This window comes from Balearica regulorum, chromosome 3 (genome assembly GCF_011004875.1).
Source record: "Balearica regulorum gibbericeps isolate bBalReg1 chromosome 3, bBalReg1.pri, whole genome shotgun sequence".
Lineage (NCBI taxonomy): Eukaryota > Metazoa > Chordata > Aves > Gruiformes > Gruidae > Balearica > Balearica regulorum.
This window is the reverse complement of record NC_046186.1, coordinates 63945908-63965188: the sequence shown is the minus strand read 5'-3', so window position 1 is coordinate 63965188 and position 19281 is coordinate 63945908. Positions and strand designations below refer to the sequence as shown.

Here is a 19281-nt window from a genome sequence, read left to right as displayed (position 1 = left end):
CTACCATTTTCTCACTCTCATCTCTTCATCTGATTTAGAGTCAGCATGGAAATGGAAGTCACTAAGTCTAAATGGGAGAACGGGGGGGGGGGGGGGAAGTTCAGCAGGTGACCAGAAAAACACAGATTCTCAATTACGATCTAAGCTTCAGTAGCTCTGCCTCTACTTTGTAGTGTTGCTCTTAACTCATGCTGTTAACAAGGTCACATGCAAAACATTTTTCTGTATGTATGACAAGACAGCTAAGTATAGAGTGCTTTCCCCTTCTAGTCATTTGATCCTATTCGAAACATATAATCTTCCAGGTCTCCAGTCTGTGCAAAGCCAGACATCAGCACATTTTTGGCTACAGGGCACCTACAAAAAGATTAGTGACAGTCTTGTGAGGCTTGTGTTGCAGATTCTGTCAAGGGGCCAACATTTAAATAAGGTACCTTGCATTTTCATTATGAGAACTCCAGCCCATTATTAGCAGAGTTAGTTTAACTTTTAGTCTGTTTTGCCAACTACTAAGTACATATTTAATGATGTGCACTGCTGGCAGTGGGGGAAGGGAAGATCTATTCTACTGCTATTCCACTGGGAAATTAAATGAGCTTGCAGAGTCTGCATAGTTAGAGGTTATAACTTTATTCAGAATTCCATCTCTTTAATGTAATTATGATTTAATAGCTACGCACCTTCAGTAGATGATCACATTTTACAGATCCCATCTCACAACTCAGAAAACCAGAACACTGGATGCTGTAGGTAATTTAAGTATTTATTTGACATTGATCAGGTAGCTTCTTAGACACTTAAAGTCAGACTAGTACCTTAATGAAACAGAACTTCAGTCCTAATTATTAGTGAAGATCTGAGCATCCAGGTCCTACCAAGGACCTGTGAAATCTTGTCAAAGATCACACATTTCTCATGAGTACACCAAGTGGGCAAGCCATGTGGGCCACCCAGTGAACACACCCCATTCTAGTTAAGACAGGAAAATCCCTTCCTCCTGATTCTTTTATTTTCTCCCCAGGCAAAATAGGGTCTTTAAGCACACTTCTGTCTTAAGCTACTTAATATTATTTTCTGCACTTCATCTTGCATGCAGTATGTTATCTGCACTAGCCAGTTAAGTCCCACTATCCCTTTCACTTCTACCGTGGGTGAGTTATCTAGCATTGAGGAAGAAACAGTAGATATCATATTGAAACCTTCTGATTACTCATGAAGCTGAGCTAATGTAGTACTGTAACAGCTTCTCTACCTTCATGCCTGCAGCATGTCTTCAACATGAGCCCCCTACACTGCCATAACTTGAGTTGCTACCCTTGCTATTTTCTGTCACATAGGCTGAGAAGCATGAAGGTAGGAAAAGCTGGTAATTCATAATTCACAAGATGCTCCTTAAAAAAAAAAGCTTCCGAGAGTCAACGCACACTGCATGAAGCCCAGTTTATCTGTGTCACCATGCCCTTGATCCACAGCTGCAATTATGGTTTCCAATAAAAGAGCAGGACTACTTGACAGAAAAAAGGTGGGGAAAAAGCTGTGTCAGTGCTGATACACAGCTGTGATCATTGCCTTTTTCATGACTGATGGGGAGGGAACTTGGGATGAAACTTAAGTGAGACATGCCAGTGCACCGAACAGCACTAAAGAAATTCCTCTTCTCTCCTTCCAACTCCTATCCTTTGCTAGTCTCCTGTAAGTGCCTGCTGCTCCTCTCTGCTCTGCTTTCTTCAGAGCTTTCAGCTTGCTGAATCTAAGCAGGATGTTCAAACTGACCCTGCCTGGAAGCGTATGCTACACTGCCTCACCTAAAAGCTTCGCTCCTCTGCCATTTTAGGGCTGTAGTTCTCAGCTGTGCAGTAAATTCTTCTCTGCTTAGTCTCTTTTCCAGTGGTCACGGAAAGCAACACACCTCTTTTACACACACTGAACTGGAGTTCAAGAAAGGCCTGAGCTATTGCCAGTACTAATTTATTCAGTTAGCTTTAGTTCCCAAATGAGAGCATGAAATGTATGCTCACTAGTGCTTCCAGAAAGAAGAGGAAACAAGTGTAATAGCTGTGCAGCATGTATAAAGTTCAGGATCTCACACGCGGTTTTCTGTTTCTTGCTGTTAACGTGCTTGAACATCATCTGAATCGTTACAGTAATCTGCAAGCAAGGCACACAGAATTCTTCCCTCCCTGCCCTCTCCTTTTAATGAGACAAACCTGCATGCACAACCCAAGCTGGATCAAATCACTCTCTTCGGCATCTCACAGAAGCTCGGCCCCTCTCACCCCTTTATTCTCCCAGTTGCATTTGGAAGTGGAAATGCAATTGCCGAATTACTGTGAAGGCAGCTGTTCCTGCAGTATATCCACTCAGGCTGGAAGCAGGAAATAAGAAATCTTCCATGAAAGCCTATAATTACGAGATTTCCAGCTTAAGTTTTGCACACATGAACTGTTTGGAAGATGTTTGGATAAGCAAAGTTTGGAACACACAGCTATTTGGAAAAACACCTGGGTGCTTCACTGAACCAGGTCTCCTGATAGTCAAGAGACACCTCCCCAGGGACTAATTGCTGCTAACCTTAACTAACGGCAAGCTTGTTCAGAGAAGCACTACTTCTTAGACAAGGAAGAACTTAGCCAACAGCTATTAAAAACAGACTAGTGGACTGTGTACTTAAGATGCTTTCTGCACCTGTCAAAGTTTTGGTGGCTTAAGAAATGTCCTGTGCTTGCATCTTCCAATTGTTCTGTATGATTTTTAATTGAATATTCACCTGGCACATCTGTGCAACACACTAGTTTTTGACTATTTCGGAACTATTTTGGAACACAGTTCCATCAAGCTTAAAACTAATTCCTTCTACTTACATGAACCTACTTTACAACTTAACTTTCAAGAGCAGTGTTCAAATACTACTTTGTAGTACTTAGTTTATAGTTATTCTGGTTGATCTGTAATTCCAGCAGCTGAAAACAAAACATTCAATCTCAAGGCAGTGCTTAAGCAATGGGGAATGAAGCAATGCCCGCCACAGCACAGTGCGTTCTGAAAACCCTCCAGGATACTGCTTCATTTCTAACTGCACCTGCACAGAGCATCTGGTAAGTAGGCCATAGAGTTAACACTTTGCCCTTATCTTAGGTCAGGGATAGCAGGAGAACACTGAGATAACAGTATCTGAAGGGCATTACTTCCACACAAGCTAGAGCTGGCTACAGAGGAAAGGATTTCATACTCTCCCAAGGGAAGTGGAGCTTTACACGCTTCCCTTTCAAAAGGGATCAGGCTGGAGGAGTTTACAGCAATTTCTCCAAATGGTCTCCTGCGCATAAAGAGACACTTAAGAGTACATCTTCCACAGGGTTTCACCTACAAGTACCACTGAGCATCCCGGCTTAGAACAAAGCCCAATCACGTCCATGGAAAGCCTCTCCCTGGCTTCAGTGCAGCCCGAATCAGGTTCTCGGCTCCCCAGACTGGGGAGCGCTCCCACAGGGCAGCACTCATGAGGATTGCCAGCAACCTCTGCTCTGCCAGCTGATTTAAAAAATTCCATTTTCTGAGAGAACTTTGAAGGATACCTGGATTTCAGGATATTCTGTTCAAAGAGCAATGGAAGGGTTTTGCCCCTTTATTGCTACTGTAATACGGGACAGATCTGACAGCAATACTCTTGATGATGAGCCTGCTAAACCCTTGTTGTGTTTGACCTTCCCCTTTGTATACACCTCAGACCACACTACGTTCAGCTTTGCAGCATCAGGAACCTTCACAGGACGATGCCTCTTCCTAGCAGGTGACAGGTTAAAACAAGGAACTTTTATGATCTTACAGTGATTTCAGGAGGGGAGAGGGAAAACCACAGTTTGCTATCCACCGAAGAGCCGAAAGAATGCTTTATCTAGGAGGTTACTAAGAAGGATTTATTCCTTCTCTCATACAGAGTTTGTTTGTAGCCATAACAGTGACAGAAGAGATTTCATGTTGCAAGCTGAGGAAAAAATGAAGAGCTGAGACATTTTTGTCTTGCATTTGCAAGTCTACACCAAGTACCAGCCAAGTACTTAAAAGTTACTGTGATTTATCCCATAATTAAGCAGGCTAAAATGCTCTTTTTGAACAAGGTTAGGATGACTTACAAAAAGATTTTAACAAGTGTCAAAGCATGTTTCAAGCTGGAATTCTCAAGAAGATTTCTTTAAAGTATTTGCACTTTTTAGTCCAGACCAAGGGAACACGGGAGGACTAGCATGTTTTACAGCATCATGGCCAGAACCAGGCACATAACTACTGGGAAGAAACAGCCTGAGGTCAATTGAATTTTTTCAGTCAACCTAAAGAAGCTGACACTGGGGAGTTCCTGCAGTATGACTCCAATTCACACAAGTTTGCCCATTCGTAAAGATGCCCCTTGGAAATGTGGCAGTAGTTAAGTAGCATGTGAGTGATCGTAACTAACACGGTTTATCATATTCTGAATGCAGAGCTCTGGGGAGGGGGTCAGAATAGATCATAGTGGAGAAAATGTTGACACAGGCACCCTTTTCCTTGAGTTGCCTGGAAAGCCAAACTCACACTTCATAAAGCAGGATGACAGAAAGTTGCCTGGGATGCACGTCTCCAAGCAAACAGTTTTAAGAAGTCTGATAGACCACAAGCTGTAAGTTTGTTATGAGCGCTGAAATAGCAAACACGTTGCATACAATGCTCTACTCCCGCTTCAGAAAGGTTGGAAGTTAGATGTAGTATCAAGCCTCCCACAGTGCATTTTAAACATTTCTCTCACAACATTTAAGCAATACAGAAAATTATCACTACTAGGCAGGCATGGCTAATATCACTACTGCTCTCTATTGGTAGCCGTTTATCAATTTAATTCTTCACAGAGTATAAAGCACTTAAGAGTCAATTTACCAAAGATAAAAGAAAACTATCAGCTTTAACCTTAATGAAGCAAACAAGCATACAAAAAACCCCAAACCATCAAAAAGCCTGTTTGTATTATAGTGCAGTAGCTTTTCCTTTAGAAACACTATTTTTATATATAAAGCCCCATCTCTGGCTCCTGATATTTAGAAGAGCTTCACTGAAAGCAACAGATCTCGCCACCATTTTACAACTCACCAGAATTTGCTCTATTTGTGTTTATAGTTTTTAGCAGACTGCTGATTTGTCTCGGAGTTGACATATCAATAAAACCTCTGTCGCTTTTCTAGCACACGGGCAGCATTACCTTCTGCATGCTGGCCAACACCCAACCTGGACGATTACATTTTATCTGCTAACGTTATCCTGAAGTCTTAACTCCATATTGTAATCTTTTTCTTTCTGTTGTGGCTGTACATAGTTGAACAGCTGCTGGAAGAGCTTCTCCAAGTATTTCTGCAAACAAATTTTGTTTTCCAACATTCACAATAAAGCAAACAAAAAATGTGCCAGCAAGGCTGAACTGAAAGACCATTCAGAAATTGTTGAGATTTTCAGATAATTTATTTCTAATGTTTATCCCTGCTCTACCTCTTATTTCCAAATATCCCAAAACCCTAACAAATCCACAACAGAAAATTTACATAAGAACGAAGTAAGAGAGAGATGTTAAACACTTAAAGGTAGAGTTGAGTGAAAATTTCCCCCCCCAAAATAAACAGAGAATTTCGTTGACAAACACATCAGCTCATTTTGACATGTTCAAAACCAAAGACTTTTAATATCAGTTCCACTTCTCACTCTACATGACATTTTAAAAATATTTCTAAAGCGTTAGGTGCTAAAAAAGGACCAGAATTTGAACAGTGACCACAATTTAATGTCTCAAAATTATTTTTTGGACCTTTGAAGCCAATTCTCTAATTAGCAAAGTATTTCAGAAAGAAATAACTCCAAATCACATGTATTGCTAACCTGTGTTCAGCCAGTAACCTGGAGTTATGTTTGAACAGCACTACCCGCAGATGTGATCTGAATTCTAAGTCTTATCAACGCTCTACATACACACACTATAGAAGTGGTACTGCATGCAATCTAATTTCACTGTTCTTGATGAGACCATCACACACAGTTCCACTGATTTAACCAGCTCTTCACAAGAATATAGAAGGCATGTTTCCTATTCTCAGGGGCCGGAGTTTCAACACAACAGTCAGAGAGCAATCAAGGTTGCCACAGGTAGCCTTGATTCTATCAAATTCACATTCTCTGTCCCTAGTAAGTGTAATGAATTTAACAAGTCTCAACATAAACCATAACATAAACCATAACATAAAAAATAAAAATAAAAATAAACCTAACTTCAGGAAGATACACCAAGCTGCCCTTCTGCCTGCTGTGCATCTCTCAGCAGGACACAAATGAAGCTGTTTTCAATGTGAGGAATAACACAAGAGACTGGTCAGATCCTAAGACAATGCCATTTGATAGCTCCTGTGTTTTATTTATTGCTGCGATTTACATCTGTGGCATTTACATGCTCAACATCAACTACACAAAATTATGAGCTTGCTAAGCTATTAGCCAAACCCCCATTTGGTTGTCAGTAATTCACAGATTCAGATTTTATGCATTTTATGATTATTAATTATTGCAGTGGAACTACAAAAGCATGCATGAGTTTCAAGATGTCACAGCCAAATATGATTCAGCAAGTACACAGTGAAACAGGTTGCCCAGAGAAGTTGTGGATGCCCCCTCCCTGGCAGTGTTCAAGGCCAGGTTGGATGGGACTTTGGGCAACCTGGTCTAGTGGAGGGTGTCCCTGCCCATGGCAGGGGGGTTGGAACTAGATGGGCTGTGAGGCCCTTTCCAACCCAAACCATTCCACAATTCTATAAGTAATGATGGGAAGGGGAAGCATGAAGTTTATTTTAACATGCGCAGCAAAGCTACTGCACAGTGTGATAAAAGTTGTTTATCACAAAAGAAAAATGAAGCTGAAGGCACGTTTCCTTGGACATCGTGGAAGAACTGAGTCTTTGGGAGGTCTTGTGAGTAACTTTAGGGAAGACCTTCAAGTAACCATTGAAGAAGCACACAGATTATTTAACTCTGACCTCTCCAACAGGTATATCACAAGATTGCTCAGCATGCAGCTGTAAGGTTTGAAAGAGCAAGGTCAGTTTGGGCAATTGCAAGAACTTTGAATAAATTACTGAGTTGGAAAGGAGACAGTTGATTGAAGAGGAGAATTAAATGGACACATTGATAACTGGGGGAAATCTTCCCAGCAGCAAACTGTAACAGGAGTGATGTGTGGTACTGCTTATTTTTCCTCCTCATGGCAAAGGGACTCATCAGCTAACAATGAGCGTGATGCATGCATGAATCAGAACCAACATTTCTGAGAAAACATCTACAGAAAGAAAGAGATAGGTGGAGAAAAACATTCAGAGTTATTTCAAAAAACCCACAGAGATCAGTGTCTCGAAGGACCTCGATAATTCTAAGTACCACTGCACCTTCTCTGAAAGTCTCGCGTGTCTGCACATGTGCAAGACTCAAATAGTACAGACAGTTTCACTGGAGTTATCTGGGATGATCACTGTAAATTTAAGAGGTTGCTAATGCTTATAAGGAAGACTCTTCGAGGCAGACCTATACCCATTCCCTGATCAGGTTTGTTTAATCTGCCAAGCTGCTGCTGAATTCTAGGAGAGAGTGATAAGAAAGTTAGGGTCATAAAGAGAACACAGTTCCCTCCTAGAGATCAAGATGGTTTCAATTAAGAATTATTTGAATAATTCAATTGTCATAATATCAACACATGCTGTTATTTTATTCAAGTTAGAAGCGCTGGCTTGCGAATAATCTATTTGAAACACTGTAAGGAATGACACTGAATGACACCCATTTCCCACCCAACGCTTTTCAAATTAATTATCTTCCATTATTGCACTTTTTGCTATCACATGTCCAGTTTGAGTATGTGAAATGGCTTCTGGCAGAGAGTCTTCACCAAACCACAGTTTTGTGCTGCTTTGGTCAGGGATTGAGACAGGGAAAAAAGAGTTACTAAGCAACAGCAGGCCAGGAGCAGGAGAAAGGTCTGCAGTCTTAATTGACACTAACTTTAAAACGCAGTGCAGCAATAAGAGAGGGCTCAAGATGTGAATTTTACTGCTTTAGAAGGAAAACAAAATAGTTAGAAACCCCAGGCATGAGATCTGGGTTCTTCGTTCATCCCAACTATATGCTGCATGATATATTGCAAATGCTTTTTGCCGGGGAGATTGAGTAGCTTATTCTCAGTACTGAACGAGAAGATGAAAGACCCAGATACAGCTCTTTCATTTGAGAGCCCAAGACACATAGACAGCTTTAGTCTGTAGCAGCTCTCTACTCCTACCTCAGGAAAGAGGAATGCGGTATGAATTACAGCTATATGGGTCCCCAAGACATTGCCGTCCACAGAACTGACATCATGTCCAGATATAGCTGTCATTCCCCCTCACTACCCATGGTTAAGAGGGTTGTTCCTTTCTAGAAAGCCAACCCAAAGCCAAGTCCCATCACTCAGGCTAGGACAAGGGAATTTGCTTAGCTAAATCTCTATTAACATGATCAAGCAAGGCAGAAATCCTGAGAGTTTCCTTCCAGAATCCATATCTATTTCCTCCTCTTCTACTGTAAGCAAAGTAGTTTCATGAGGATGTGATAACAGAACATGAGTTATCACATGAACACTTACAAATTTAAATGAACAAGCCCTTGATGTGGAAAGTGCTGTGAACTCTACTACTGAACAATCAACCTTTATTTGCCTAGCTAGCAGTACCTTGAGCAGAAGTTATTTGCTTTAGCTTCACCTGAAGAAAACCTGATTTCCTACTGAAGTACTGCCTTTTTATAAGATGTAGGTCATATGGGTTTTTTTTTAAAGGAGCCAAATGTGTACAAAACACCATAAAAACACAAAGCCAAGTACCTCATACTACTGATCCTTCCAAACTATTATCTTTTCTTCCCATTTCTGCATTCTTTGATTTTGCACTTATTTAAGTATACTAGATTTCAGCATTTACTGGTTTTCCCACATACTACCATGTACTTTAAGTGACTAAAATGAAACCACAAGAGGGAAAACTACTAGGATGACTGTTGCTGAGGAGGAAAAACCAGCAACCCAGGTCTGGTTCACTCAAACTGTCTGATGATTCGTATTTAAAGTGTTGAGAGTTAGAGTCATCTCCTGCTCTGATTTGTACTGGTGCAAGTCAACTGAGCTTATGAAATAGGATCTGGCACCATGAAGAGGACTGTCCTTTCACAGGATACGAGTAATAGACACTTGAGTAAATGCAAGTTACTCATATCCTGCTAGTGGACTGATCTGTCTCTGTACATTCATGCACATTTTTAGTTGCCTCCAGGAATCTGAAGGCGAATCTCATTTGTTACCTAATGAAACTAATTTCCCCAGATACAACACGAGCATACTGAAAAACCACTATTACTCATACATGAGGTGTAACCAATGCAGCATTTTTAAGTTCTGTTTGATTAGGGTCCATCTCTGAACACTCACCATTCACCACACAAACCTCAATCTCCCTGGTTGGCTACGGTACATTCCCAGCTGATTTAATCCAAGTCTTAAAGAGCAATCTGACCTCCCATTTCTTTATCCACAACACTCTTACTATTCTTTTAAATTGAAGTGACTCCCAAAGAGTGGGATGGCAGGTTGTACACCTTCCTTGGAGCCTGAGAGCTTACCTTCCCTTTTTCAAAACAGAAGTGAACCATACATTTCTTAGCTTAATTGCAAACATCTGAAACAATGGACATACAATGACCAACCGGCCAACCATGATGGGCATTCAAAAGTCATACATAGACACTTACTTATTATTCAAGTTTATATATACAGTTACGCACACACACTACATCATACACACACATGCACTTTGAAATACCTGCAACATGGTGATGCTACATAAGAAATTACATTACTCTGTTACAAAATACTGTAAATTATAGTCTCAATAAAGGGTACAGCAAAGGAAGATGAAGGCATAATCTTTGAAGACTGAAAGCACCGGAAGACTTTAGTGACCAGGTTGCAGAGATGAGATAATCGAGTTCTGAAGAAACAAGCCACACAGTTTCAGCAAGGCTATTTAGTCACGGTAGTACGATGACAGGAGAATAAAAAAATATCAACTGATACTGAGACAATCATAGGCCTATGAGCCTTCAACAGAATTCAAGAGGTTTTGAAGGAGACAAGAGGTTGCCTCCAACAGAAGGCAAGAGGTTTTGAACCGTAAGTGACATGCAGCATAAGATAAGATGCAGTATCAACTAATCAGAAGTAAGAAGCACCATGCTAACATGACAACTCATTTCTACATAATGAAAATGCAAGAAGTCTAACCTGGACTTCAATAAAGCATTTGATATGGTGCCATATGGCTTCATGACTGTGAGTTGGGAAAAAAACCTGACATGCAAGATTTATACAGTTAATAAAAACCGCATGTGCTCTTTAGCCAGTAATATACGACGTTCAAAGAGAAAGTAGTGGGATGGGGCAGCGTTACTCCAACAATGGGTCTCAAGTTTTTAACACTGGTAGCTAACACAAGTCATAAGGGTGTCGCTCCGCTTTGCAGATGGGAAGCACGGGAAGATCATGTGAAACGCGCCAAGCACACTCAAAGAGGAGAGTGAAGTTTGGCGGCGTATGATGAGAGGCCACGCGCTTAGAAAGCCACAGCTAAGACAACCGGGGAAGCCCTCGGCGCTGGGGCGAGCGCAGCCACCCCCGCTCCTGCAGCGGCCGAGCTGCCCGGCGGCCCCGGGGCGCCCCGCGGCCGCCCCCCTCACCCCTCCCTTGACCGCGGGGCTGCCGCTGCGGAGCTCCGTGCGGGCTGGGTTAGAGGCTCCCCCGCGCCGGCACCAAGCCCAGTTGCCCTCGCTTAGGGTCACCCTCAAAGCCGCGGAGCTACTTGCTCTAGTTCTGAGCTTTTATCGCTCCGCTTATAAAAGCACGCAACAGATTGCAGGGGAGAGCGCCATCAGTAAATGGACCTGGCTTCCAGCTCCGGCACAAAGTGTGTGTGTGTGTGTGTGTGTGTGTGTGTGTATGTCCGCGGGGGGAGAGGGCGAGAGCCGCAAAAGCACGTTTTTAAACCCGGACGCCCCTGGGGCAGCGCTCCCCAGCCCCGCGCCTTTCCAACCCGCCCCGCTCCGGCGGCAGCAGCCCCGTGCTCCAGCGGCTCTGCCCCACGACGGGCCGGGACGGCTTCGGCCGCGGCTCCCCGCCATCCCCGGCCCCCAGCCGCGTTTACCCGCCCCTCCCCCCCGGCTTCCCCCAGCAGCAGGTCGGGGGAAACTTACCTGCCGAACCACTCAGGGCATCCTCGCTCTCCAAAACCCCTCTGTGCTTCGCCCCGCGGAGCTCCCCCTTGGATTTCCACACGAGCTTTACCATCTTGATCATCTCGGGCAAGTCCCAGGCCAGGGTCCCCTGCTGATAACCGGGCAGACTGCCCATGGGAAAGGGCATCGGCTCTTCCCCCGTCCTCCTCCGCCTGCCCGGCTCTGCCGCGGGGAAGAAGCGCTCCAGCACCGGCATCCTGGCCCGCGCCCCCCGCCGGGGAGCCGCAGCCACCCCCCGGCCCGAGCAGCCGCGATGGGCATCCAGAGCGGGGCGGGGGCGCCCGGCCGCCCACCGCCGCCGCCCCGCACAGGGGGCGCGCCCCGCCGCCGCCCGGCCCTGGCTCCGCGCTGCGGGCGCGGAAGGAAGGAGCGCTGGGCTCGGACCGCCACGCTCGCCGGCCGCCCTCTGCGCGCCCTCAGCCCGCCGCCAGGCGCCGGCAGCCGGGACGAAGCGGCTGGCGGGCAGGCGCGGAGCCGCCGCTCATGCCGGCGCGGCGCAGCGCCGAGCCCCGGGGGCAGGGGCGGGGGCTCGGGCCGCTGCTGCCGGCGGCGGCGGCGCGGCGCGGGGGCTGGCGCAGCCCGGCAGCGGCAGTCGGGGGCAGCGGGGCTGGGCGGGCAGAGCCACCCCTCACGCCCCTCAGTGCACTAAGGAGGAGGGTAGGGAGGAGGCGGTTTGACTTTATCCGCGCCGTGATGCCATGGGGGAGCCCCCACCCCCCCCCCCGCCTTCCTCCTCGCCCTCGCCGGGCTGACTGCGGAGCCGGTGGGGGTTTTGGCTTCTTAGTCAAACCCCGCGGTAACCTCGGCCGCCCTTCGGCCGGGAGTACAGGCGGTGATTCACGTCCCGCCGCTCGCTGCGAGGGCCGGGAGCGGAGCACGAGTCCGCTGGCGGCGTGCGGTGTCCCCCGCCTGCTCCGCTTTGGGACGCCAACCCGAGGGAAAGTACCCCAAACGGGTATGCAAAGGGTAGCGAAGGTGCCGGCGCTTGACGGGTCCGAGAGGAACGAGTTTCATTTCAGCCGGTTTTGGGGAGGGTGCGGGGTCTGACCCGCGTCCTCATCCCTTTGGCTGCAAAGCTCCACCTGAATGGGTTCACGTTAGGACAACTGCCTGGTGGCAGCGATCACTCGCAGACACCAACGAGAAGACAATTATTCACCGCTAATCTTTAAAAACAAGGCAAAGCCGCCCGGGCGAGTGCTGTGTCTCATGCAGAAATGAAGTGGCTTGCTGGGCTCCGCAGCCGTCAGCAGCGCTCAGGGCCCGGCCAGCGCTTCCCCGGGCTTCTTCGCTGCCTTTGGGCAGGCACCGCAGCAGCACCCGTCCCTTCCCTGGGGTCCCTGGCCGGGAGGGGCCTTGCGCTTTGCAGACGTGTTATTTTGCCTTTATACGCTATATCCCTTTTAGCTTGCTGCTGGTAATGGTCTGTGCTTTAGCCCTTGGTTTACCGAGTGTACAGCAGAGGAGTGGAGGGTGGGCTCGCACCAGCACTTACTTTTCAGTAAAATTGCAGAAGAGTTATTCAATAGGATTTTCATGGGCATTATAATATTTTCTAGCAGGCGTAGTTAATGCGTTTGTTATATTCGGGTTACATTCAATGTTCTGCCTTTCCTCCAGATGGAAAAATAAACTGGCAAACAAGCAGGATCTTCCTTCACAGAGGAAGAGGAGCCAAGAGAATGGACTGGAAGTTAACAAACACCCTTACTTGCGGAAACCAGGGTGCACAAACCTTTCCTCCTCATGCCAACATCAGCAGGGGCAGTGTGTTGCCCAGCTTTAGGATCCTCTGCCATGCTTAATGTTCCCACCTCAAACTGATGACCTGAATGCTTGTCAAAAACTAGCCCTATTTTGACTGCAGGCTGTAGTGCCGTACGATTAATATACTACACTTTTGGGTGGCTCTGTCTTGAAAATCATGAAGTGCTTCCAAAGCATTATACTATTGTTGTTGTACTGTTATTTTGCAGAGTCCTTAGCGTCAGGATATCCTGACGCTTGGAACAAAGGGGTTAAGAACAAAGAAAACAAATAGATGATGTGCAGTACCACAAGCATTAACACATTAATACAGTGTATGGTTGTAATTTTGTGAAAAGGCAATTTTTATTGGTTTTAAGTTCATATGGTTTCTTGTGATATTTTAGGTTTTTCATATTAGAGCATGTTGTGCAATTACTTTATAAAGCAATGTTGTTCCTGTTAGAGAGGGATAAACTAAGCAACTCAGTCCAAGAGACTTAGAAGATGAAGACTTGCCTACTGGGCGAGTTAAACCTCACACCCCAATTACTTCATTTTGGTTTTGAGCTACAAGGAGTTGCAGTAACTTTTTTTTTTTTCTCAGTTTTTGTTTTTCCTCTTTATTTACCTCTGCACTTCCTGCTCCCCGCACAGCAAAAAGCAGAAGTGCCAGTGGTGTGAAAAAAGGGCTATCCTTATGGCACTTCCAGCTTCACTGGATGCAAAAAGTACCAGATATCTTGGAAGAGAATATATTCACAGATGTCCAGCCCAATTTTTAGATGAATATCTGAATATTTAAGTGCTTAACAGAACTTAGTACCCAGCCTCTTGATAGCAGCAATAGCTATCTTCTGAGTTTTCAAAATCTATGCTACCTTTTTATATCCTTAAAACTGTGAAAAGTTTTGTGCCAGCTGTAGTTGGGTCACTTGGATACGTACCTGCCTTGGGGATAGGATCAGGCGCTCAGAATCGAAGCATTAATTGTTGTGTTTGTTTTCACTTGCAGCTCTACCGGTGCAAAGCAGGAGGCCAGTCAAAACCAAACTGAAACTGTGATCTGTTGTTGTTACAGTTCTCGTGTTTTAGGAAGCTGTGTAATAAACCTAACAGACAGTATGTTGTGTCAAATGAAATCAACTGCGCTAGGCAGCCTGGAGTTTCTTTTTTTCCCTGCTTTCTGGCCAGTTTAAGGATCAGCAGTTGTGAATGAAAAAAATAAATTGTGTAAAAAATGTTACTTGGCATTCATGGCTATGTCTGTAAATTAATACATCTTATTCTCACTAAACTTGTGCTTCACAGTTGTAGTACAATTCAGTGATTACTTATGCTTAATGCTTCCAAGATTTTGCTATTACTGATTGCTTTTCCTTTTTTGTTATAAGAATGGAGCCAGATAAGAGCTGCTTACAAGAAAGCCCGGAAGATATATATTTGATTATGAGGTTTTCAGCATCAAAAATCAGCTGTAGCTTCACTCTCAGAGACTTTTAAGAGACAAAATACTCGGATTTTGCAAGTTCTCTGTTTCTCTGACTTCAGTTGTGCTATGAAGATTTACCCAACTTAAAGAAGTGACCTCAACATAACACTTTTCATTGCGCTTGAGAAAAGCCATCAGAATTAAAACCTAACATACTCCTACGCAGCAATGGACCCAGCCATTTGTGACTGCATTTTAAACAGCCCTTGAGCAAGCTCAGCTCACCTGAAACTTCTCTTTTGCATTCTCACTTCCAGGCGGACTTGAAGGAAATCTTTCAACAGAGATGGACGGCTTTATTGCTACTAACTGCGTTTCTCTCCAACTCAAAGAAGCTTAAGTGATTACAAGAGAAATATAAATGTATTAGCTCTGGCCCCAGTTCATCCTGAGAAGCAATGCCAAAGAAAAGGTGAACGGAGTTGGATCTGAAAACCTGACAAGGCAGTGCGTATTTTCACAGGTAGACGCGAGAACTGGAAAAGACTTGAGAAAGGAATACTGTGGTGGGAGAAAAGGGAAGGGAGTAAGCTGACAGATTAATAGCTGGTGTTTCATAATTGATGTCTCTTAAAAAGTTTTACTTGTTTGCTTATTCACTCCAAAGTTATGTACTAAGAGCAGCAGCAGCAGAATTGCATGCCAGATGGTAGAGCAAGCGCCTCGTGTATCTTCCTGTTCTACTGAAGCCTGCAGGGCCGTCGTTAACCCACTGCTCTGGTTTTCATTGCAAGTCCCTTTCTTCCCCTTTTTTCTTTTCCTTCCTTCAAAGAAAAAGGAGGGAGGAAGAAAGAAGAAAAAAAAAAAAAAAAGAAAAGCCATGGTTTAAACTGGCAATAGCACCATCCTTTTGGCTTTGAGCTACCCTGTCCTGTGCCAAATATACTGTCTCCAGCAGCTCTCCCACAACAAATCAGTCCAGACACACAAAAGCTGTAAAAAAAGAATGGTGAAGAAAGATCCTTGATTCTTCCCCTCCACCCCCCCCCAGCCTTTTCCTTTTGCTTCTTTCCCCAAGCTTCATTCCCCAGCAATGACCCCCTGCTTGCCAGTACTGTAAGTGATACTGGGACCTCCAGCCTGCAACTTTGCTGACAGCTTCCTCAGAGTACAGGCGTCTTTGCCTTTCTGTATTAACAGGATTGTAAAGGAGAAGTTATATTCTATTATGTCACTTCTGTCTGATAGCAGATGTTTGAAAAAAATGGCATATAAATTAGTTGAGTGGCAGATTCATTACTATTGGAAATTTAGTCTGTTCTTTGAGCTGATCCACACCACTGTGTCATGTCACAACTTACTAAGAGTACATTCCCAAACAGGTACCTGAAAAGATTTGATATTGTCTATTTATACAGTATATTATTTAAAAAAATGGAAAAAGACTACCAGATTTTTCAAAAGTTGTTAGCAAACGTTAAATATTCCAAATGTAAAGACCAGTTACAAAGACTATCAAATACGGATTTTTAGAAAGCACTTGCCTTGAGATGACACTTATTAGCTGAATCATCTTATATCAGTAATCACTTATGAAAACGATGCCTTTCCTCTGTCCTAGGGGTCGCAGAGTCCTACAGAGACAATAGGCTAGGCCATGGCCTAGGATCAGAACCAAGTGATGGCACCATCAATGGGATCAAGTTTTAGAAGGCTTCAGGGGTGAGATGTGAGTTTAAGATAAAAGAGAAGACTGCGAATGCTGGGACACAGTCCTTACACATAAAATAAAAAATAAATAAATAAAAAAGGTGCTGCACATTTGCAGGGCAGCCCAAAAGGAGCAATAGAGAAAACAAAAATGTGAGTGGGTAACTTTCAGAAGGGACAAGGGAAGAGAGTGCCTAAGAGGCTTGGAGAATATGACAGAAGAAACATAAGCAGGCAGAGTTATGCAGAGCTTGCAAGAATTTTTCTAATGAACTCCTGGAAGGATTCTTTCATTGCTTTAAAAATCTTAGTATACTTTTCTTATTTTTTGCCCCACATTTGTCTCATTCCAGATGTCTATTATTTTTAATTTTATTCTTACTAATAAGAACAATTGCTCTTAGTTACCACTATCATTGCCATTACTTTATTAAATATGAATAATTTTGCATTTATTTGGAGACAGTTACTATGTCTTTGCTCTAGACTGGACATACTAAAGTCTGTAAGCTCTATCTCAGAACTTTTTTCCCAACCCTGACATTATTTTACTATTTTAATATTATTTTACTATTTTACTATTTTAATTTTTACTATGAATTCTTAACAATTTACTAACTTTTTCTTTGGATGCATACTCAAGGTATGTAGTAGGAGATTTTTTTTATCTGCTACCATTTCACTGTCAAGAGTAGGATGCACTATTTGTTATTGCCTGAGCTGCACACAGCATCACTCCTTGAGAACCTCATCTACTGGGAAATGTTGAAGACAGGCAGTGGTGCTCTACGGGTTCACAGTAATCTTTTGCTTGTTGTTGTCAGTCAATCAGACTCCTCGGAAAAAAGGTTCTGGAAACGGACGAGTGAGGATTGCTTGAGTTCTGGAGGGCAAGGAGCCAATCCCTGTTTCATTCTCAGCATATGTGCGATAGCACATTTTTATGATTAACAATTTGTACTACTAACTAAGCAAAAATGCTTGTGGTAAAGGAATAAACAGAAGTCCATAACTAATTGGAAACAGTGAGGTTGTGTAATTTTTCCATTGCCAGCTTTGGAAAATTCAAAGTTCAGCATGCTGAGTCTGATGCTTCAAATCTCCCACAGTACACAGTGAAACTATGTGGCTTTAAAGGAAATTACAGATAACAGATAATAGAGTCATCTCATCTTAATAAACTATAATAAGAAAATAATAATGATAAGCTGAAGGATGAGTACGAAAGGAACTGCCGGCACTATATTTAACTGTGTTACACAATGTATCTGATGGACTCCATTAGTTTATCTCCTCCCCTCAATTCCTACATGCAAGCGAGATTTACCTGACCCAAAGTAAATTCAAGAGATTTAAGAAAAACTCATTGCCATCCCAAAAGGCAGCTGTTACGCAGTGATCATTGCAATGGTTTTGCAACGGATGCTTAATGAACTAGGGTAATGGAGCGGGAGGTTAAGAACACTGCATCTAATTGAAAATGTAGGTAGAAATCAGGTAGGCAGAAAATAATAACCTATTATACGAGACAGTGGAAATGCTAGTCATCATCTTTATGTAATAACCCTATGACAAGAATAACTGCAGAATCCTGCAGGATTCCTTTTGCAAATAGGTAAAAAAAAGCCTGAGTAGAAAAAGGGACTTACCGGATCAGAGATGCATATCCCTTAAATAAATAACTAGTATTAAGTGGATAGTCTCAATGAATTCAAAAGGATTACTGCCATCTTTAAAGCTGAGCATGTACATACATATCTTCTCAGTTGGGACATAAGTATCTAAAAATTATGGCAGCGGTTTGAAAGATGAGAGATGTGCCACATTTGAAATGTTTCTTCTTTTACCTATAACCTTAATGAGACAGCATTAGTGGCTGTATAGTATCCTTGCCCCTTATGGTATATAGAAAAAACTCGCAACTATGATTTTGTCTTTTCCTGTCTTTTGAAATTATAAAAATAAAGTGAGTAGCCGAAAAATCTGCATTAAGCGATCTCTAGCTTAAATTTTTGTCAAAGAAACCATAGTACAGTAAAAATAAATGGGACATAAATGTAATGATAAATATAGAGGAATAATAGGGCTTGCTCGTTCACTTGTAAATCACATATCATAAGATCCGATAACTTAATTTTTCCTTTTAGCTTTCAAAATGGAGAGGAAATAATATTGACTAGGAAAAGAAGCACTATTTAAAATAAAATTAATACATATTTCTTAACTTTTTAAACTTGTTAGATATTTGATGGCTGCACATATTAGTATTGCAGAGTATCTACTCCTTGTTATTCTTCATTTTTTGTCTAGTGACTTTAATAATTAAAGGTGAATTTATCTCTATGCCTAATCCCATTTAGACCCTATAATGAGCAGGAGGATGGCACAGGTTAGGGATAGGCCTTGTGCAGACATCTCCCAAATATATTCCTATTTGCAATGCAAGAGTAAAGCAACACAACTGAATTGGATTTTGCCCAATGCCATGTACATTCTGATTGCAGACTTGTTACTAGCAGTGACTAAATAAGCTTGATACTTTGGTCAGGTTGAATACCTAGGCCACTAAATTATAGCCAAATAATTACAGATATGTATTTCAGATGAAATATCTATGGTACTCGAGAACCATTTCTATATTTATGCTTGTGCTGTAATCACACTTTGTCTTTATTCTGTCTGCACATCAGCTTTCTGATGATGTGCATACCTCAAAGCTGAGGTGATTTGCCCTCTCACAGAAGTGGTACGGCTTCATTTCCCTCTTTGCATCTTGCATGACAGCAGCGAGTGCAGTTTGCTGTGGGGATGGACAGGAGATACAGCTGGGAAGCCGTGGGAAAGGTCTCACAATGATGCACAAACATCCTAGTGATAAACTAAGCTCCCTCTGACCTAGTTTCTCATGACTGCAAAATCAGGCCATATTTACTGTAATCAAGCTCTTTGCATTTCTTACAAATGCATTTGTGTAAATGTAGCTCCACCAGTGTCAGCAGCTTTGGAGCTCCGCTGTCACCCCT

General features: G+C 43.2%; 1 protein-coding gene across 3 annotated transcripts in view; it reads right to left on the bottom strand.

The window, feature by feature from the left end:
• PDE7B (phosphodiesterase 7B) overlaps window positions 1-19281 on the bottom strand; it is a 178749-nt gene that overhangs the window by 71205 nt on the left and 88263 nt on the right. Inside the window, exon 1 of one of the 3 annotated variants that reach the window (XM_075748190.1) lies at window positions 11329-12006. The exons of the other annotated variants lie outside the window; for them this stretch is intronic. Within the exon in view, the coding sequence (XP_075604305.1) occupies window positions 11329-11566 (238 nt within the window). The 5' untranslated portion in view covers window positions 11567-12006. Of the gene's footprint in view, window positions 1-11328; window positions 12007-19281 lie in introns of those variants that run through there. 3 annotated transcript variants of the gene reach the window in all.